The sequence below is a fragment of the Erinaceus europaeus genome, chromosome 9 (assembly GCF_950295315.1).
Source record: "Erinaceus europaeus chromosome 9, mEriEur2.1, whole genome shotgun sequence".
In the NCBI taxonomy this organism is placed as follows: domain Eukaryota; kingdom Metazoa; phylum Chordata; class Mammalia; order Eulipotyphla; family Erinaceidae; genus Erinaceus; species Erinaceus europaeus.
The window spans coordinates 55,327,097-55,349,665 of NC_080170.1; the positions used below are offsets into that span (position 1 = coordinate 55,327,097).

The following is a 22,569-nucleotide window of genomic DNA, read 5'->3' on the forward strand; positions in this document are numbered from 1 at the left end:
TTATTTTGTATATATGAGGAAACGATACTGTGTATTGCCTTCACACAAGTATTAGAGTTCTTAGTTGCAAACATCAGATCGATCATTTCTGGCCAAAATACACAAAGAGAAATTTGCCAGGAGGTTGGAGAACCAAGTGCAGAAAACAAGCAGGAAGTCAGGTGACACAACCGGAATCACACCCCAAAGCAGCTACCCACTTCCATTCTTTCTCTGCTAACCCTCAGATATGAATGCTGCTGCCTCTAAGTGGCAAAACTGATTTGGGGGCCCTGTGTCTTGCTTTGTTTTCTCCAAATTGAAAACACTTGAGTGGCAGAGTCCCTCGCCATTCCTGGGGTCTGGGCCTGTATCTGGCTGGAGTGCCTGGAGACTCTAAAGATTTTGGCTTCTGTAGTTGAAATTCCTCTAAATATGGAGGAGATTCAGATGTCAAACTGCCAGGAAAAACCACCGTCCACAGTTAATCCTCACAGTTTTCAATGTCTACATCCCACCCATCTTCAAATACATTCTTTAAAAAAATTTTTTTTAATTTATTTTGGATAGAGACAGATAAATCGAGAGGCAAAGGGGCGGGGAATAGAGAGACACCTGCAGCACTGCTTCATTTCTTGTGAAGCTTCTCCCCTGCAGGTGGAGACCAAGGCTTGAACCAGGGTCCTCGTGCATGTTAACATACATATATGCGCTACAGCAAATGTGCCATTGCTTGGTCCCTCAAACATAATTATAAGTGGAGTCTTTCTCTCTAGAAACTACCTCAGGCTTTAAACTACTTTGTTTTCAGAGGCAATTTGGGGCCTACCAGCCTGACTCCCTCTTACTTTTACTCAGAATGCTCTCTGCTCTGCCCATTTTCCACGACCAATTGCTGAAGAGCCCAAACATTGCCTGTTCTACAAATGCTTACTGAGATGTCACTTCTTTTGAGGGATACAACCTCCAACCCCACTAAATTGCTCCTTGCCATGCCTGGGGGCCCTTCAAATGTATCTTGTAGTAATGTATGTTTTAGCATTTCTTCGTATTACTAGGCATATGGTTTTTTTCCTCAGACAAAAGGATGCTTCTTAAGGGCAGGTAGTCTAACTCATCTTCCTAGCTTTGCTTCTCAGCACCTAGTATGTGGTTGATATTTGTTAAGCAAAGCACACGTTTTAGTTGCTTTTCTCACACACATTTAGACCATTTTCTGACACATAGAGGGATCTGTTTAAAAATGGAAATAGCTCGCCTGTATGAAGCGCCTGGCAAAGTAGGCACCCTCCAGAAAAAGAAAAAAAAAAGTAAATAGTCTATGTGGATGCACCCGGGGACATTGTTTGCTTCATTCTGGGTAACCTGTTCCCTGTGAATGGGTGCCTGCCCTGCCCTGATTCCGGCTAGTTCAACCTGAGAAACTTAAGGACCTTTTTCATTTCTTCAGTGTTCCTAGTAGAGTCTACAAGTGAGCCAGGAGAAGGGGTGCAGCAGGAGCCATACCCACACCACACCCCACCCCACCCCATCCCACCCCACCCCACATCACCCCACACCACCCCACACCACACCCCCCACACACACACACGTGACCAGGCTGGCCCAGTGCCTCCCCACCCCCACATCACAGACCCCAGTATCTTAAGGCTGGGGCCCCAATCCCCCACTTGCTGCTGGCCTTCACGCCAGTCCAGCCGTTGGGAGATTGCTCCTCAGTCCGGGCTCAGTCGCCAGCTGACCCTGCCCGGCCAGCACGTGACCAGAAACTTTGGTAGCTGTGGCTGTGGCTGGGCTGGAGGCGCGGCCAAGCTCCCCCGCGCGGCTGCGGCGCGCGAGAAAGGGAGGGAGCGCGTTGCCCGGCGTGCGGGGGCGCGGGGTGCAGAGCGCTGAGGACCCCGAGCTCGCGGCTGCGCCTTCGCCAGCCACCGCGCTACCAGTACGGTCCGCCTGTGCCCAGGACAACACTGAAACGTCTCCAGTCTGCTCTCTGCACATCCCAGCTCAGCGCTCTCAGCCAGACATTCACGGCCCTGTCTCCCTGCCTGAGATCTGCACCCCCAGCTCTGCCCTGCGTTCTGTGCACTACACCCCCCACCCGCGCTCTCCATCTGGATGGAAGTTAGGGAGAATGGATGGAATGGTGAGGGTGTGTGTGGCAATCTGCTGGCTTACAGGTAAGAGTCGTTCTACCCATCCTATAACTTCACCGGGACTCTGGAGAACAGAATCCCCGCAATCCATGCACCCCACTTCTCCCTGTTGTGCTCCGTGCTGCCATTCCTCCTGGGGTGTCTAAGGCTGCTTTTCAGACTGATGTTAAGTTGGAGGAGGGGTGCGTGTGTGTTTGTCATACACGTGTATGTGTCTCTATTGCACGGGTGTGTGTGTGTGTGTGTAAGTCCAAGAGAAGGCCTGGTGACTCAGTAGAGGGGCAGGTGTCTGGCCTGGTTCAGGCAGGATCAGCTTCCCTCCTGGAGGTGCACCCCAGGGCACAGAAGTCCTGGCAGAATAGACTGACCCAGAGGCAGACTAGGAGATGAGAGGCTGGTCCAGTATGGAACCTGCTCTGTGCTTTCACTGGGTACCGGTATGTTCGTGGAGCATCCGGTTAGAGGAACCCATCTTCCCATTAAAATGTTCTTCAGACACTAAGGAGCAAGGGCTTCTCTAGCAGTGTCTTCATGTCCATTTCTTTCTCTCTCTCTGTCTTTCTTCCTTTCTCTTCTTTCTCTCTTTCTTTTTCTTTCTTTCTTTCTTTTCTTTTTTTTTTTTTTTTTTTGTAAGCTTTCCCCTTATTCTCTGAGATCTGAAAAGTCTCCTTGTCCTGCACAGCGAGTGTGCGGAAGGACTGGACTGGGCAGGGCAGACTGAGGGCCAACCTGCTCAGAGATTGGAGTGGCATGAAGGAGGATTGGCTGCTTCAGCAAAGAGGTCCAAAGGATTCAAACTGAGTGATCAAGGAAAAGGCACCCCAAGTGAAGTTTTGTCCCCTCTTGGGTTACTACCATTCAGATTTAAAAATACCAAGTCAGCAGGAAACGATGAAGTTTAGAGTATCCACAGTGAGGCACTGAAAAAGGGTAAAATGCATTTGAGAAGGCAGACCCTATTTTCTGTAGCTTAGAGTATGATTCTTGAATGCCTCTGTTTTTCCTTATTTCTTTATGAGAATTACACCTTTGACTTGTGCCCCCTCCTAGGGTTATGAGGGACACCCTCTGCAGTGTTAGTTGTTTTTCTTGGCTGCTTGGAGTTCATCCCTCCCATATTATTCATATGTGAATCATCTTTAACTTCTGGGTTTGATGGACTCAATGCCTCCCCACACCCCTGATCTCCCAGGATCTTTTAAGGTCTCTCACTTGTTCTTAGTGTTCTTCATGTGTCCCCTGCTTCTCAGTTATGGTATTAGAGTGGTGTTTTAGCCTTGAGCTTCTCTCTGCCTCCCTGAAGTTAATGGGCTTCCCCTGAGGAGGGGCCCCTGTGTCAGATTGCTCCCCTAAGTACCACAGAATGTCCCCAAGAAAAACACTCTAGGAATCACAGACTGTGGGAGAGGAAAGGGCACTTACAGCCGCAGTGAGATGGCTAACAGCTCTTGATGAAATGAAATCATATCACTGGAAAGAACACAGGCTGTTGAGTTCAGCAGTCTTGCTTTCTAGATGTAGAAGAGGTCATCTACACACAGCAATGTGGACAGAACAGAGACTAGAACCTAGTTCTGAAACTGCTAGATTCATCTCATCTTTCTCTCTGAGCTTTCTAGGGGGTTAGTTTGGTTTTGAGGGGGACCTCCTCCTGTCTTCAGCAACAGGTGAGGTCCTGGGCACCTTCATTATGAGCTGGCAGGGTTTTGCTCTGCTACTAAGGCTGACTCCCCAATTCAAGTTTCACCCCCTAGCCCAGGTCCCAGCACCCAGCCCTGCTGTTAGAGAGGGCACTGGGCATGCTGCTTCTCAGCCTGTGAGAGCTAAGGGAGAAGCTGACAATGGCGACCAGGGAGGCGGTGGGGTGGGGGGTGGGGGTGGGGGGGGCGCCAGCATGGTATGGACTTCCTTCAGAGAGAAGCCAGGGGAGGAAAGGTAAGATGTTAGTGCAGCTCAATCAGTGAATTCTTTCTTGAGGGGGTGGGAGAAAGGAAAGGACAGATTAAAAATGAGTCAGCCAGCCAGGAAAAAAAAAAAAAACCCGCATTCATTCTCCCTCTCCCTCCTTCTCTCTTCTCCCCTGCCCCCTCCCCACTGCTCTTGCTTCCCTCCCCCACCCCTCCCTTGGTTCTCTTTTAAAACAGGGTGAGCAATTTCTAATCAACACTTCAGTTTTTCCTCAGGCTGTAGCAGCTCCTTCCTTGCTTTTTATTGCTAGAATTCTTTATTTCTTTTTGCTGTGCATTTAGCCTCATGATTTCTTATTGTCATTGTGATGCTGCTTCCTGTAATAGACTGTTTGTTGTTGTTGTTTTGAAGGAAACAGAATGCTTACCAGCTGCTATTTTAGCAACAGGTGCCATCTAGCTCTAAGACTTGAACAAGGGTGCATTCTGTCTTTGTTTCTGGACATGGATGGTGTTTCATCCTTTCCAGGCAGCAGAGGCTGTAAGAAATACTGGAGCTGTGTGGACAGTCAGGAGGTTGTTTTCTGAAGACTTTTTCATTTAATTGTCATTTCTCTCAGCACCCTTTTTGTATCATTCACTTATTTTCTTCCTCCATTCTATAAATATGTATATAATTTCTATGGTTTCCAGGCATCCTGGAGGGTACTGAGAAGAGATAAGAAAAGGCATCATCATTGCCTTCAAATAGTTGTCAATCTAGTCAGTGACTAAAACAAGTGTTGTGGTCATTTTGAGTGGTGGGAAAGGGACCCATCAAGAGAGTTACTCAAATAAGGGAACCATGCTCCACCCAAATCTGGGGTGGGATTCAGCAGCTCTGAAATGTACTCCCAGAAGAGGTGAGGACTGAATTAATACCTTTCATCACAGTCAGCAAGCATGTTGCTAAGGTGGTTAGATGAATATAGTCCTGCCTCAAGGGGCTCCCAGTCTGGGATAGAAACTCCAGTCTCTACAAGTATGAAGTGCCCTCTTAAAAAACAATATGAGGGGCCAGGTGGTAGTGTACCTGGTTAAGTGCACACATTACATTGTGCAAGGACCCACGTTCAAGCCCCTGGTCCTCACCTACAAGAGGGATGCTTCACAAGTGGTGAAGCAGGGCTGCAGGTGCCTCTCTGAAACCCAGCAATAATCCTGGAGGGAAAAAAAAAGATAATAGTCTTACACTTTGGGAGAACCACTGCATTTACCAATGGAGGGAATAAGGACACAGGACTCTGGTGGTGGGAACAGTGTGGAATTATACCTGTTATCTTGTTATTTTGTAAACCAATATTAACCAATATTAAATCACTAGTAAAATTTAAAAAATAGTCTTATGGATATAACATGTTTGGTTGTTTCAAGTACTGAATGTAGGGGGAAACATTCTTTTGTGGTTGAATGGATCAAGCAAGAAATGCTGATTTGTGTGGACATTCAGGGTGTCTGCAAGGTGCATTGGATAGTGAGAACCAGCATTCATCAAACCCAGGGAAATGCTGTAGGGACAAGTAAGAAAAAAAAACATTTAGCATTTCTAATTAAAGACCTACAGAAGAAAAGTGATTGAGGAGTGCTTCAGGGAGGTGGGGAGTTAGGGGTGAGGAGGAGACCTGGGATGACAGATAAGGCTAGTATGTCAGAGCCCATCTGGGTTTAGCACCCAGCAGCCTTACAAGATGTAGTTGTAGCATATGTTTGCTTAAAATTTTGGTCCTTGAGATCATTTTTGGCTCTCTGAAAATGAAAGAAAGTATTTTGGATGACTAGACTTTTTTATGGGCCAAGAAATAAGGAAGAACTCAGAACATGGTGCTTCCCTTGTTCTTCTGCAGTGCCGGGAGTGTTGTAGAAAGTGCGGCTCTAATTTAGAACTGACCATAGAATCCAGCTCATCCATATTCTCTCACAACATCTATTCACTCCCAAGCTCTCGCTCATGCAGAGGCAAATTTAGAGACTTTCAGGGCCAGATATTAGCCTCAGACTGACCTGGATATTAATAATAGCTTAATTTTTACCTTGTCCTCTTTGATTTTTAAAACAGATAGAAAGTTACTGTACAGGCTATATTGATAATTAAAATGAAATTATATAAAATGCCTAACCTTATTTTTGGCACATAGTAGACCTTCAATTACTTCTTATGAAGCCCAAAGTAAGTATCTAAATCCACATTTGATGCAGCAACAAGCAATTCCCACATCTTAATTGCTGATTCCACAAACATTTAGTTCATATTCATAAGAGCTACAGTCATTTGCAGGTCAGCCAGCAACTGGCTAGAATTGTCAGGCTTGCCAAAGATCCACTTGTCTTCTTGTTCCAAAGATGAAGGAGCAGCCATTATCTGGGCATGCTGTTTTCATGGCCTGTAGGGTACCAGGGATGGGGGGCCACATAGAGCCAAACCATACAAATGCCTTTGAAGCTTCTGCTGGGATGTTTTCTATTGTAGATCAACTCCCATCTCGTTGGCCAAAACAAATCTTGTGACCAGGTCTACAGTGTGTGTGTGGTATGGTAATCCCACACATGGGGAGCAATGCAACTATGGGGCAGGGAAGTAATTGGAAACAAATAATGCAGTGTATAGGCTGGGCTGGGTAAAATCGTTCAACTAGTTATCCAGTATCTACTATGTAGCAGAGTCTTCAGAAAGCTGCAGAGAGAGATTGTTGCTAATGTGGAGACAGGTGACTAGGAGATTTTCAGGCTACTGGGATGTGATTCTCTGAGGGTACCATGAGTAAGCACAAAATAGTTACTAAAGACAGGGATGACTGAGCAAGTCTAGAGGAATAAATAGGTGTTACCAGGCAAGAGTGTGGTAGAGAAAGAAAATTTAGGGGCCATGTGGTGACGCATCTGGTTTAGCACACATATTACAGTGCACCATGAATGACCCTGTAATCTTTCTGTCACTTTCCCTCTCTATCTCTCCCTCCCTTCTCAATTTTTCTGTCTCTATCAAATAAATAAATAATTTAAAATATAAAAAATAAAATTTACAGTGGGAATAACATTTGTAAAAATGAGAAAATATGCTTTCCAAAAATTATAAATATTTTAGTACTGTTGTATCGCTCAAAGTTACCGGAAAAATAGAAGGCTGCAGCTTCATTTGAAAGGAGGCTTCTAGCTCCTGAAATGACTAATGGGAGCCTTGAAGTGATGGGAGCAAGGAGTACCTCCATCAGATGAGAAAGCATGGACAGATATACAGCAGAAACCAAGTAGGAGAAGCTTGCCAAGAGAGAGGCAAGGCATGAATATATCCCAAGTGGGCATGGTGTTATAGTGAAGAGAGGAATGGGCAGAGTGAATAGAGATAGAGGAAAGAATGTAGGCATGATTGGATGTAGACAGTGAAGGGGAATTGGTGTGAAAGATGTATCCATGTTTCTGGCTTGGGATTCCTGGGGATGCCATTTGTAGATGTGTTAATAAAAGATAGGTGAGATAAACATTCAGTTTCTTGCATTATATTGGTTAAAGTATAGTCTAAACTGGTGTGCCAAAGACCTTATCCTATAGCACCTTGCAGCCTGAGAGATTACACAGTGACTAGAACATTGGAATTACAATTTTAAGATGCCAGATTTGATCCCAGATTCCCAGCATCACATATGCCAGAGTAATTACTCTAGCTCCCCCTCCCCCACCCCCATTTATCATTAACAAATACCTTTTAAAATCATATATATACATATATATACATACATTGTGTACATATTTATCAACTCACAAAATAATTTCTTCTGCAAAAATCTAACTTTAGTAGGTAGGGGAGAATTTTCCATTCCCAGCGGACTGCTCAACCAGTAGGAACAAAGACAGCAGAGGCCAGGACCTCTGGAAAAGTGAGTCAGAAGTCACACACCAGGAGTCGGGCAGTAGTGCAGCAGGTTAAGCGCACATGGCGCAAAGCACAAGGACCGGCCTAAGGACCCTGGTTCAAGCCCCCGGCTCCCCACCTGCAGGGAAGTTGCTTCACAGGCAGTGAAGCAGGTCTGCAAGTGTCTATCTTTCTCTCCCCCGTCTGTCTTCCCCTCCTCTCTCCATTTCTCTCTGTCCTATCCAACAACAACAACAACATCAATAATAGTGATAATAATAACTACAACGATAAAACAACCAGGGCAACAAAAGGGAAAAAATGACCTCCAGGAGCAGTGGATTCGTGGTGCAGGCACCAAGCCCCATCAACAACCCTGGAGGCAAAAAAAAAAAAAGAGAGAGAGAGAGAGAGAAGTCACACACCTCACACACCTCACTTCTCTTTCCATATATTTGTTCTGAACCTAGTTGTATGACCACAGTTAGCTGTAAGAGAGGCTAGGAACTGTACTTGTCTCGACTAGTCATATTAAATCCTGGGAAATTCTATTACTAAAAGAAGGGGCAGTTAGTGTCCTCCATCTATAGTGATGAGCTTGAAATGCTGTGTAAGGACCATTAGAGAGTGAAATTATATATTTAGGTCCTGAGCTCAGAGACCTAGAATGGAAATAAAAGTTGATAAAGACTGGAGGGAAATTTCATACAGGCATTTTTCTCTGCGCATATGCCTCATTCATCCTAGATGTCATATCTATGTGGCTGTGAACCTGGCCAGTTCCACAAGAGCCTCTGTGCTGAAAGGTAGAGACTAGCCTCTTTCAATACTGCTGTGGTCCTACTGGAACAATGGATAAATCAGTGAAATTTTACCCAGGACCTCATTTCAGTTGTTTGGAAGACAAAACGAATCAGACAGAAAGGAGATCTGCTTCTGACTTAAATGTGCACTGTGGTGGCAGAAGATGGGAATGAAAGGCTCAGTGGGACACCTAGAGCATGTATTTAATGAATGGCAAGCACACTGTGCACAAGTGCCACTTACTAGCAGCAAGTAAGAAATAGGCCATGGTGCTGGAGAGACAGCATCATTCCTGCCTAAGGTTCTGAGACCACAGGTTCAATTCCTGCTACCACCATAAGCCAGAGTGAGCAGTGCTCTGTCATCTGTTATTAAAATAAATAAAATTTATATTATAAGTAAATAAATAAACAGACCATGTGGAAGGTGACACAACCAGTTAAGTGCACATATTACCATGAGCAAGGACCATGGTTCAAGCCCCCTTCTCCCCACCTACAAAAGGAGGGGGGCACTTCAGAAGTGGTGAAGCAGATCTGCAAGTGTCTCTCCCTCTCTATCTCCCCTCCCCTCTCAATTTCTCTGTCCAGTTAAGTATAATAAAAAGAAAAAAATTCAAAAGAAAAAAAAAAAAACAGCCTCCAGCAGGTGTGGATTTGTAGTGCCCCAGCATTAACCCTGGTGGCAATTAAAAAAAAAAAGACCATGGGGGGCCAGGCGGTAGCGCAGCAGGTCAAGCGCACATAGTGCAAAGTGCAAGGACCAGTGCAAGAATCCCAGTTCGAGCCCCTGGCTCCCCACCTGCAGAGGGGTCACTTTACAAGCGGTGAAACAGGTCTGCAGGGTGTCTTACCTTTTTCTCCCCCTCTTTTTTTCCCTGCTCTCTCAATTTCTCTCTGTCCTATCCAACAACAACAACAGCAATAACAACAACAACAATAAACAAGGGCAACAAAGAGGAAAATATAGCCTCCAGGAGCAGTGGATGTGTGCTGCAGGTACCGAGCCCCCCAGCAATAACCCTGGAGGCAAAAAAAAAAATAGACCATGAACAATGTGTCATGTTTGGAAATCTCAGCATGATTGATCTGGTCACTGTAAAACTAAAATGGATCAGTCAGGCACTATAGTAGTAAATAAAATAAATAAATTCTGGACAATTTAAACAGAAAAATAATTAAATTGGGAGGAAGTTAATTAACATACAGAACCAATAGGAAAGCTTGAGAACCAGGCTTAGAAGATACACAACGACCCTGGATCCATACTCCCAGAGAGATAGAGAATGGGAAGGCTATCAGGGGAGGGGAGGGGATATGGAGATCAGGTTATGGGAATTGTGCGGAATTGTGCCTCTCTTATTCTATGGTTTTGTTAATGTCTCCTTTCTTAAATAAAAAAAAAGAAGATAGATATCAAGGGGATGTGTACTATAATAAATGAATAAATAAATGGTATTTACTTATTTATTTTAAGAAGAAATTTTGTAACTAAGTGTTTAAATTTGGTAGGTGTTTGTTTTTTCCATTAGTATTTGTGATTAGTAGTGGGTTATAAGATTGTAAGATTACAGGATATAGTTTTACACTGCACCCCCACCAAAATTCTGTATCTCCACCCTCCCACCTCCCAAAGATAACCACCATAGTTCTCATAAAGTTTTAGAAATGATTTGTTTGCTTCTGTTCTTTCTTTCTTTTGCAAGTTCAATGTGTTATCTAGATTTCACATGGGTGAAACATCTGGTAGTTGTCTTTGATCTCTTTACCTATTTTGTTAAGCATAATCACCTCCAGTCCCATACATTTCATCCCAAAGGACATGATATATATTTTTTATTGCAGAGTAGTATTCCATGGAGTATATATCCCAGTCATCTGTTGATGGGCATTTAGGCTGCTTCCCTTCTTTGACTATTGTAAATAATGTGACTATGAAAATAGGGGTGTATATGTCCCTTCAAATTAGTGTCTGTATGTCCTTTGGGTAAATGCCTAAGAGTGATATTTCTGGATCATAACCATAGTTTTATTTTTATTTGCTTGAGGACTCTCCATGCAGTCTTCCAAAGGAACTATGCCAGTTTGCGTTCTGGTGGGGTAGTTTTTTTGTTTTTTGTTGTTTTGTTTTGTTATTTCTTTTAGGCAGAGGCAGTGAGAAAGAGTGGAAGAGATTAGAAAACTGAAACTTCTTTCAGTGAAGTGGGGGATAGGCTTGAACCTGGGTTGCACATGTGGTAGAGTAGCACGATCTCCAAGTGACTTATTTTGCTGGCTTGCTAAAGCCTTTAAAAAAAAATGTAGTACCAGATATGAGCCTAAGGCTATCAAGCCCAGGTAAGATACCACTGAGCTACTTCACTGTACTTAATTTTTTATTCTGTATTTTTAGAGAGAGAGTGAGTTGCCAAAGTACCACACTGCTAACCATAGACTTACAACCATTTTGATTTTTGGTGCTGTCCATAGAGCTCCCATATGTTGTGTAGGACCTACCCCAGGGCCTCACACATGGAAGGTTTTTACTCTATACCACTGTGCTATCTCACTCCAAACTTTATTTTTGTTTACTTTGCCACAGTTTTTAAATTTCTTTTTATTACTGACTTAATATTGACTTACAAAATCATAAGATAATAAGGGTATAATTCCATATCATTCCCACCACCAGAGTTCTTTGTCACCATCCCCTTTACTGGAAACTGCAGTAGTTCTCCCAAGGTCTCTGGTATGGAATGATTCTATAACTATATCTGTATCTTTATTTATATATATTTGACCATTGTTTCAACAGTACTGCCTTCAGTTCTTTTCTAAGTCACCCCTACACCTGTTACTACTTCCAGGTGTCTTTCCTGTCTTTCCTCTTCTCTCTCAAATAAGAGAAACAGTACCTGGATTCCTCTAGTGGCTTCCAGATTTGCTTCCCTTTCAGTGATGGTATAAAAACAAGATTTCTGAGGGGAGTCGGGCTGTAGCGCAGCGGGTTAAGCGCAGGTGGCGCAAAGCACAAGGACCGGCATAAGGATCCCGGTTCGAACCCTGGCTCCCCACCTGCAGGGGAGTCGCTTCACAGGCGGTGAAGCAGGTCTGCAGGTGTCTATCTTTCTCTCCCCCTCTCTGTCTTCCCCTCCTCTCTCCGTTTCTCTCTGTCCTATCCAACAACAACGACAACAACAATAATAACTACAACAATAAAACAACAAGGGCAACAAAAGGAAATAAATAAATAAAATAAAATATTTAAAAAAATTTAAATAAAAAAAAAACAAGATTTCTGAACAAACACTTCCAGTCCTGCTACCAGGGCTTTTGCTGGGACTTTGCACCTGTGTAACTCCACCACTCTCAGTGGATTTTTTAATTTTAATTTATTTTAGATTTTGTATTGAGAGTAAGAAACAAAGAGGGAGAGAAAGTCAGAAAGAGGAGAGTTACCAAAGCACCATTCTACATCTGGAAAAGCTTCCCTTGTGCATAGTGCTCCCATGCGGTGCAGAGAACTCAAACCCATGTTCTCATGCATGGTAAAATCAGTGTTTGGCCAGATGAACTATTTCCCTTTATTTATATTTTTAATTAATTAATTAATTATATTTTTTAATCTTCTTGCCACCAGTCTTAGTGATAGGGTTCAGTGTCTGCACAATAACTCCACTATTGCTAGTGACTATCTTTTCCTTTAGCTAGAGAGTGAAAGAGATGAAGGAGAGTTACCTGCAACATTGCTCCACTGCTTCTCTGCAGGTGAGAAGCAGGTGTCTTTTTCTTTTTTAACCCAAGTTCATAAAATGAAGGATTTGCTATTTCTATGGTGAAAGGAACTCAAGCTTCAGTTTACTTTGCTTTAAACCCTGAGTCTATAGGCTAACATTTCCCAGAATGCCTGTTTCCAGCCCAGCAGTGCTTGGGTGGGGTGGTGATGGTGGACGGGGTTTCTTTTCTTGTCTGAGCTATAGACCAGATTTAGAGGATTTGACTGGACACTTGTTATTCATCTCCTACACTTAGAAAATCTGTCCATCAATTCTAATAGGGTGACATGTTAAAAAAATGAAGACCAAAGATGAATTTCTTAAAAAACAAACTCACTTAACAGAAGATTTTTTTATTTATAAAAAGGAAACATTGACAAAACCATAGGATAAGAGGGGTACAACTCCATACAATTCCCAACACCAGAACTCCGTATCCCATCCCCTCCCCTGATAGCTTTCCTAGTCTTTAAGCCTCTGGGAGTATAGACCCAAGGTCATTGTGGGATGCAGAAGGTGGAAGGTCTGGCTTCTGTAATTGCTTCCCCTCTGAACATGGGCATTGACAGGTCGATCCATACTCCCAGCCTGCTTCTCTCTTTCCCTAGTGGGGTGGGGCTCTGGGGAAGTGGAGCTCCAGGACACATTGGTGGAGTTGTCTGTCCAGAGAAGTCTGTTAGCATCTGGAACCTGGTGGCTAAAAAGAGAGTTAACATACAAAGCCAAATAAATTGTCGAATAATCATGAACATAAAGGCTGAAATACTGCAGGTGAAGAATTTGGGGGGTACTGCATTTTGTAGATAGCTAGTAGGCATATTTTAGTTATATTCCAAAGGGCCCATGACTGTACTAGTTTTTTTTTTCCCCTGAGCCTGAAATCTGATATGCAGGTGGATCCAAGTTATTATCTGGGGAGATGATGTCATGGCTGGAAAAGAAACAGAAAGCTGGATCAGGAAGAGAGTAGCTCCCTAATATGGGAAAGGAGTATAAATATTGTTGACTGTAAACCCCATCAATTTTGTATGGTCTGGGGCCCATATTCAACTTAGGAGCCTATGTGACCTCTGCATCCTTCTAGATCTGAGCTCACATTCTGTGGTCATGAGTAGGAACATTCCAAGCTGCCCCAATATAGACCCATCTTCCTCAGGTGTAGCATAGAGTATGTTGTCCATCCTCTCTTTGGAGGATGGAACATTCTTTACTGTTGTTGATCCACGGTGAGGGCAGGGTCCTATGGGGGACCCACAAAAGGATCCATTTTGTTGAAAGAAGATTTTTATTGTTATACGAAATGTATTAAAACCTTTTAGAATCTGGAACCAGCGAAGGTATACTGTAAGGATACCCATTCTAAGGTCAAATTCCTTTTCAGGGACTTCAAGAGTTAAAGGATATATGAAATCTATATAACGTTTCTAATACACTTATCTCTAATGATAACAATTTCCTATGACCTTTAGGAGCAATCTTTGTTTCTCTAAAATGGGGCTGTGCTGATAGATCTGCCTCTCAGAGAGATCTGGCAGGAGTGTCTTACAGATAGTAGGGAAGAGGAACTTTGAAAAAAATGAAAGTGCTAAAATAAGAACAGCATTGCTTTAGATACTGCTTTCATTATACTTGCAAGAACACATCTCTTCATGTATAGAATCCTTTTCATTACATGAGAATTGGGGCAGAACCTTATTTTGCCACATGCAGGGAGGCATTGTTTGCATTTGGAATGTATTTTCTCTGGCCTGGTGACTAACTGCTCTGAACTGTCACTCATCATACAACTTTTGGGCAGCTTTCCTAGCCAGAACCAGGAGCCCCTGCTACAAAAGACCCCATCAACTAACTCATTCATTTGCTCATTTATTCACTAACTTATTCCATGTTTTATGAGCTTCTGCTAGATTCTATGACTTCACTGTATTCTGGTGATATAAAGTCAAGTAAACCCTGGTCCCTGCCTGAAGGAATCATATGGTTGAAAGACAAGTTTATATGCCATTTCTCAAGATCAGGGACTAGTCTTTTAAATCTACTTTTCTAGAACTTAGCACAGTACTTTAAAAATATGCTTTTTAGTAGATTTGAGTGAGGTAGTTAAGTTCTCTTGGATTTGGGGATAGTAGAAAAAAGAGAATGATCTGCAGGTCTGAAAACAATGGCTTCCTAAGCAAGGAGGTGAAAGACAACTACTAGATGGGTTTGCTCATATATGGAATATATATAATTGAATCACATGAAGAAGAGGGAGGGCGGGGCAGGGTGGTAGCACACCTGGCTAAGTGCACCTATTACAGTGCATAAGGACTGAGCCCCTTGGCGCCACCTTCAGGGGAAAAGCTTTGCAAATGGTGAAGCAGTGCTGCAATTGTCTCTCTGTCTCTTTTCCTCTCTATATTCCCCCTTCTCTCTCAATTTCTGGCTGTCTTTATTAAATAAAGATAATAAAAAAGAAGAGGGACGGAGGGCCCACCAGGCTACCTCTAAAACTTTGTGAGAAATATGATGGTTATAAAGAGGTGCACAGAACTTTGGTGGTAGTTGTAGTGTGAAACTGTAACCTTGCAATCTTACTATAGTATAAACCACTATTAAATTATAAACTTATATTAAGTTAATAAAATAACTTAAAAAATAAAAATAATGACTTTGCTTTTGCAAGTGTATAAACATCTGAAGTCTTCTGTGAGTTACCCAATGTTTCTTCCATCAGGAATCCCAGCTATTTAAAGACACGTTCTATACAATATTGATCCACTGGATCAATATTATTAATTGCACTGGTGGGGTTTGTTTGTTTGTTTACCAGAGCACTGATAATCTTTGGTTTATGATGATGCTGGGGATAGAACCTGGGACTGTTGGTACCTTAGGCATGAGAGTCTTTTTGTGTAATCATTATGCTCTCTCCACAGCCATTAGTTAACTTTTTTTTCCTGCTGTCTTCCCTAAACTGGCTGTGTGCAATTTTCTGAAATACTTGTCTGAGTTTATAGGCTAAAACAGATTCTTTCAATATCTCTCTAAAGTTTTTTATAAGAATTTCAATACACAAATCTCTTATGGAATCACCAGTGCCTGAACTCATTCCCATATGTGCCTTGATTCATCATGTGCTCAGTGACGTGTGCTGAACCTACATTCAATCTTTGTCTCTAACCACCAGCAAATCCTTCAGTTACATGCTAGTGTGTCCCCAGGTGGAGGGAATAACACACAAGGGTATATAACTGGATGTGATATGTCTTTTTTCAAATACTCTAGATAGGAAAATAAATAAATAAAAAGGCATGGGAGGTATTGGACAGAGAATAGAGAGATCCTGGAGGTGACCCTTGTAAACTTAAAATGAGTATCTGTGTAACTGATTGTAAGGATTTTAGAGTCAGTCTGCCCATGTTCAAATCCTACTGCCACTCACTAGTCCTGAGATGTCAATCAATATTCACTAATAATCTATTCCTTTGCCTATAAAATGTTTGTGGTAGATAATAACAATTACTTTAAAGGATTTTTGAAAAATAAATTACTAAACTACTTTGTGAAAGTAGGTAGCAGTCTGATACATAGTAAACATTTCATAAACCACCATCTAGTAGTAGGCAAGGAAACTTGATTCCTGGTGTTACAGTAGAATCGAAATGAGTCAAAATTGAGCAACTTAGACTTTGTGGCTAACCAAATGTGGCCAGAGATGTAGAAGAAATATCTAGTAAAAGAGCAAGGAGAGAGGAAGAACAGACTGATTTATACAGAGCTCGAGTGGAAAAGAGGTGAAGGAAGTTTAGGCATGTTTTAATTTGAAGTATATGTTAAATATCCTAATGATACAAATGGGAGTTGAGAGTCTGAGATGTAACTGGAACTTGGAACCATGGGAGCAAATACAATTTCTTGGGTCAAATACACAATACAAAAAGGTAGATTATATGCAGAGATCTTTCATTTTTCCTCTTTTCTTTCTTCTTTTCTTCCTTTCTTCCTTCCTTCCTTTCTTTCTTTCTTTTCCACTAGCGTTATTGTCGGGGCACAGTACCAGCACTATAAACGCACTGCTCACAGTGGTCATTCACCCCCTCCCCATTTTTTTCTTTCTATTTTATTGTTAGGACAAAGAAATTGAGAGGGGAGGAGGAGGTAGAAAGGAAGATAGACATCTGCAGACCTGCTTCACTGCTCATGAAGGTGGACAGCAGGGATTCAAACCTAGGTCCTTATGCATGGTAGTGTGTGCACTCTACCAGGTGTACCATTACCCTGTCCCCACATTCCAAGGTTTTCTTGTTGTTTAGGTTCTAGTATAAGAAGTACTAGGTTTTTCTTTTTTTGCTTGTTTGCTTGTTTTTGGTATCTGATAAGTGGTGAATTAGAAAAACAAATACCTTCTAGGAGTCAGGACCCAAGCTCAGGATACCAATGTCACCCTAGAGCAAATCTCTTGGGAGGGACAACCAGGGAGAAAGTATTCCCAGACCATGTCTCCATATCCATGTAGGACTCAAATTAGTTGCCATCTGTGAGGACTTGACTTTGGGAGAGGAATTGAGATCCCATGAGAGTCATTTATGAAGCTGGGTTGGTAGCACTACACTTTCAGATGTGGACCACCCCACCACCACCACCACCACCACCACCTCCAGGCATGAGGGGCATACCTCTCACTAAGAATAAAAGGCTGCTATCAGGACCCAAGCACATACACAATAGGTGAAGAGGAAAGAGATGCTTCTCAGTGAGTACTGTTATCTAAACCCTCCCCTGGGATCCAGGGTTAAGGCTCCAAGAGCAATTCTAGACCCTAGACCTCAGTGGAAATGGGTTTCCTAACAGATACGGCCAGGGCAAATTCAAGAGTTAGGTTATATTTTGCTTACAGTCTGAAATGTACAGAACTAAAGCAAAGATTGGCACTTTCGGCTTTTTCAGAGCTCCATTACAATGACATTTTCTTGAAATTCTTAGTCCTATTGTCTCCTGATATCCAGATCTTTCCTTTGGCTTGGAGTCCCAAAGTCTCCATTGTGTGTGTGTGTGTGTGTGTGTGTGTGTGTTGCAAGCACACATTCACACTGTCAGAGACTTATAAGTACAGATGGCAGCATTCTTATGCAATTTTTCTACCACTCTATCCTCTGTACACTCAGCATCTTTTCCTGATGTCTTTGCTCCCCTAACTTTAGGCTGAGAGCTTCACAGAAGTCAATAGACTGCTCTTAGCAGCAGCAGCAGCAACTGCATTTGTTGAGTATTTACTATATAACAAAATTATCCTGAGTGCTTAGGGTAAATATAGTTCCCGAAGGTAGTTATTATTAAGCTGGATTTACCAATGAAGAAACTGAAACTCTAAGAGTTGGGTAATTTGCCTTAGGTCATACAGCTAGGGAGTGCTAGAACTTAGATTTCCAAAGCCATGCCTTTAGTTACCATGTTATAAAAAGCAGTGTTTCTAACAATCTATTTCTTAGTCTTTGGAGCTTCAGTTTCTTTGTATATCATGGAAGAAACAGAGAACTGACTAACCTATTAATAATTTAGTAATTGACTAGGGAGCCCAGTGGTTTGGTCAAGTGACTAATCTCACAGATAACTAGAAAACTGAACTGAGAAGATAATCATCTATCTGCTGAACAAAGCCTCGTATTTAATTCTATCTTTTAAAAAACAACTTACAGGGTCTGGGTGGTGACACAGCTGAGAGTGAACATTTTACCTTGCATAAGAACCCAGGTTCTAGTCTGAGTCCCCACCTACCAGGAAAGTTTCATGTGCAATGAAACAGTGTTGCAGGTGTCCCTTTCTCATTCCCTCTTGATCTTCCAATCCCCTCTCAATTTGTCACTGTCTCTAGAAAAAACGGGGGGGGGGGTATGGAGCAGCAGCAGCTGTGTTTCTCTCCTCTCCTCTTCTCTCCTCTCCCGGGCCAACTAGGAATACTAAAGGAGACCACCTCAGTCCGCAACAAGACAGGACTAGAATGACTTCAGAAACCCACCAAATCACTGAAAAACCAAAGGAGACCACCAAGGACGGCAACAAGACAGGACTAGAACAATTTCAGGAACCCACCAAATCAACCATGAGTGCAAACATGTGTGGCTCCTGGACAGAGAGGAACCTAGGGAGAGATTAATAGGCTGGTAATAGTCCGGCAGTTTAGCAGTTGAGACACCACCTCCAGACTGCTTCACCAACAAAAAGATGACTGAAGGGAGGAGAAGACTCCCCTAAGACTCACCAAATGCAACTGTGACTCTCCATTGCTACTGTCCTCAGAATCTGGGGCAGCTGCGGGGAGGCCCTGTGCTGACACCAGGGGACGAGAACTAATCAGGAAACTCAGGAGAAGATCTATACCTTGTTGGCCTAGCAGTGGGGCTGTGAGAGTCTCTTTGCATAACCACTGGATTATCTCTGTCCCACCCTGCTTTATCTCTTGGTCAGGAGTCAGTGATTAATCTAAGAGGCCTACTTATAGTTTAAAAGCCCTCAGGCTCCCATAGCCTACAGGGAAGAAAAAGAACAAAAGAGGCTTTTAAGCCACTGAACTCCAACTCAGGGATTAAAATAATATTAAAACAACTGTCAATTTCCACAACTATGAATCCTTTAATTACCTTACTTAGACACAAGTCAATCCAGGCAAGAGTGATCAGTAATTGGGAAAGTACTGAGAGGGACATCATAACATACTATATAGAATGGTTAAACCAACAAGAAGAAATATTAGAAAAATGAACCAGGACAAGAGTCCAGCTAAAAAAACCCCAAGGCTGAAGCACAAAATAATAAGGTCAACATCCAAACACTAGTTAAGGAAATAATTACAGGGGTCAGAAAAGAGTTTGAAAGAGTTGTCATCAGAAATGAAGAAACAACAAATGAGACCCTGGAAGAAAACACTTATTATCTCAAGGTTATTAAAGAGCTGAAAGCTGAAATAGCTGAGCTAAGAACACAACTAGCTGAACAAGCTAAAACAGTATCAGAACAGGGTAACAAAATAGATGAACTCCAGAAAACAGTAGAGGGGATAGAGAATAGAATAAACGAGGCTGAAGACAAAATTAGCAAGATCGAGGATGAATTAGAGACAACTAAAAAAGAAATAAGATATCTCAAAAAGAGATTAAGAGATGCTGAAAACAACAACAAAGACATATGGGATGACTTCAAAAGAAATAATATACACATTATTGGCTTACCAGAGGAAGAAAGAGAGGGAGGGGAAGAAAGCATTCTTCAGGACATAATAGCTGAAAACTTCTCTAGTCTAGACAACATCAAAGACATAAAGATTCAAGAAGCCCAGAGGGTCTCAAACAGAATTAAACCAGACTTAAAGACACCAAGACACATCATACTTAGAATGGAAAGGAATAAAATAAATAAAGGATCCTGAAGGCTACAAGAGAAAACAAAGAGTCACCTACAGAGGAAAACCCATAAGATTAGCAGCTTAAAGAAACCACTAACCAAACTAAGAGACCCCTCACAGAATAGGAGAAGATTTTTACATGCCATACATCAGACAAGAGGCTAATAACCAGAATATATAAAGAACTTGCAAATCTCAACCACAAGAAAACAAATTACCCCATCCAAAAATGGGGGGATGATATGGACAGAATATTCACCACAGAAGAGATCCAAAAGGCTGAGAAACACATGAAAAAATGCTCCAAGTCTTTGATTGTCAGAGAAATGCAAATAAAGACAACAATGAGATACCACTTCACTCCTGTGAGAATGTCATACATCAGAAAAGGTAACAGCAGCAAATGCTGAAGAGGTTGTAGGTTCAAAGGAACCCTCCTGCCTTGTTGGTGGGAATGTAAATTGGTCTAACCTCTGTGGAGAACAGTCTGGAGAACTCTCAGAAGGCTAGAAATGGACCTACCCTATGATCCTGCAATTCCTCTCCTAGGGATATATCCTAAGGAACCCAACACACCCATCCAAAAAGATCTGTATACACATACGTTTTTGGCAACACGATTTGTAATAGCCAAAACCTAGAAGCAACCCAGGTGTCCAACAACAGAAGAGTGGCTGAGCAAGTTGTGGTCTATATACACAATGGAATGCTACTCAGCTATAAAAAATGGTGATTTCACCATTTACAGCCGATCTTGGATGGACCTTGAAAATTTCATGTTGAGTGAAATAAGTCAGAAACAGAAGGATGAATATGGAATGATCTCATTCTCAGGCAGAAGTTGAAGAAGAAGATCAGAAGAGAAAACACAAGTAGAACCTGAACTGGAATTGGCGTATCGCACCAAAGTAAGACTCTGGGATGGGTGGGGGCGAGAATACATGTCCAAAAAGGATGACAGAGGACCTAGTTGGGGTTGTATTGTTATATGGAAAACTGAGAAATGTTATGCATGTGCAAACTATTGTATTTACTGTCTAATATAAAACATTAATTCCCCAATAAAGAAATTTTTGAAAAAAACCACGAGGAGTGGTGGATTTGTTCTTCAGTTACCAAGCCCCAACAATAACCTTGGTGACAAAAACAAAACAAAAAACAAACAAAAAAAACCCCCTAAGTTAATAAAAAAAAATCCTACAAATCTGTGTCCCACCTAGCTTCCATTGGTGGTTTTATTTTTTCTAGAAAATTAAAATTACTATTTCTTAAGCAGGTCCTGAATAGGTAACAGAAGAGAAATGTGGTGTGATCAAGTATACAGCACAGTATACTTACATATCAATATGTTCTGAGAAATGTGGTATCAGGTAGTTTCATTATTGTACAAGTTTTTAAAAATGTAATTATATAAGATAATGTAGACTACCACATACTTAGGCTAGTGTATTGGGAAAACCAGCAGGTATGTGGCCCATCATTCATCCATTATGTAGGCTATGACTTTACTAGGTTTTTTAAATTTTATTTTATTTTTATTTTATTTTATTTTGCCTCCAAGGTTATTGCTGAGGCTTGGTGCCTGCACCACGAATCCACTGCTCCTGGAGGCCATTTTTTCCCCATTTTGTTGCCCTTCTTGTCATTACTGTTATTGTTGCCGTTGATGTTGTTGTTGGATAGGACAGAGAGAAATGGATAAATGAAGGGAGCAGAGAGGGGGAGAGTAAGATAGACACCTGCAGACCTGCTTCACTGCTTGTGAAGTGACCCCCATGCAGGTGGGGAGCCAGGAACTAAAACCAGTATCCTTATGCTGGTCCTTGTGCTTTGCGCCACATGCGCTTAACCCACCACACTACTGCCTGACCCTTTACTTGGTTATTTATCCAACCTCAACCACTACTAACTAAAGTCACCTCACCTCTCTGGCATATTTTGTTGAAAACTGGGCCCTGAATTACTATTTCAAGAATTACAAAGTTAAAAATTAAAGCAACGGAATTTAAAGAAAAGTTGTGAAGAAAATTATTTTCCTGATTCAGCATGTATTTTGGTGTCCATCCTAAATTATATTGCAAGCTCTGACTCTCCTTGCTGTATGATCCTCCATGGTCCAGCTGTGCATCAGGGGCAATAGGATGAGTCCTTGGTTTTGGTAAGAGTAGAGCCTGAGAATGGAGATTTTTCCATAATCTTCCAAGTGGAGGTTCTTTTCCCCCTCAATGAGACTGATCCACAATCAGACCTGCTGGTGGTAGGTGGTCAGTGAGATTCAGAAACCTCAGGAATGAGTCAAGGAAAAAGGGAGGGTGCATTCATATTTGGTATTTACAGATAATGATCATACTGACACTACTCTCTGCAGGAGCCTAATGAAATAGCAGTCATTATTAACAACCCTATGAGCAAGGATTACAAGGTTCATTTTCACAAGTGAGAGCTTCTAAGGAGGCTTTGTTAAGGTCTCACCTCAAAATGTGACCAGATGAGACGCAAAGCCTTTTTTGACACCAACATGATTTTACTCTTCCGTTCTATCCATTCCTCATTTAAACATTTAAGAGATCAAATCAATCTGACTTAGTGACTGGATGTTAGGGACTGAAGGCAGTTCTGGAGAGCAACTAGATGGATATTGATGTCATTGGGAGAGATTGAAGAAATGAGGGACTCAAAAGGTGAGCCAGGAGGCATGATGATGT

General features: G+C 42.1%; 1 protein-coding gene across 4 annotated transcripts in view; it reads left to right on the plus strand.

Annotated features, from left to right (window-relative positions):
* Positions 1-1,741: 1,741 nt before the first annotated feature.
* The window catches only part of ILDR2 (immunoglobulin like domain containing receptor 2), an 89,360-nt gene continuing 68,532 nt past the window's right edge, over positions 1,742-22,569 (plus strand). For all 4 annotated transcript variants that reach the window (XM_007528778.3, XM_016190667.2, XM_016190666.2 and 1 more), the window contains exon 1: positions 1,742-2,156. In XM_007528778.3, coding sequence (XP_007528840.3) covers positions 2,111-2,156 — 46 coding nt within the window. In that variant the 5' untranslated portion in view covers positions 1,742-2,110. The remainder of the gene's footprint in view (positions 2,157-22,569) is intronic.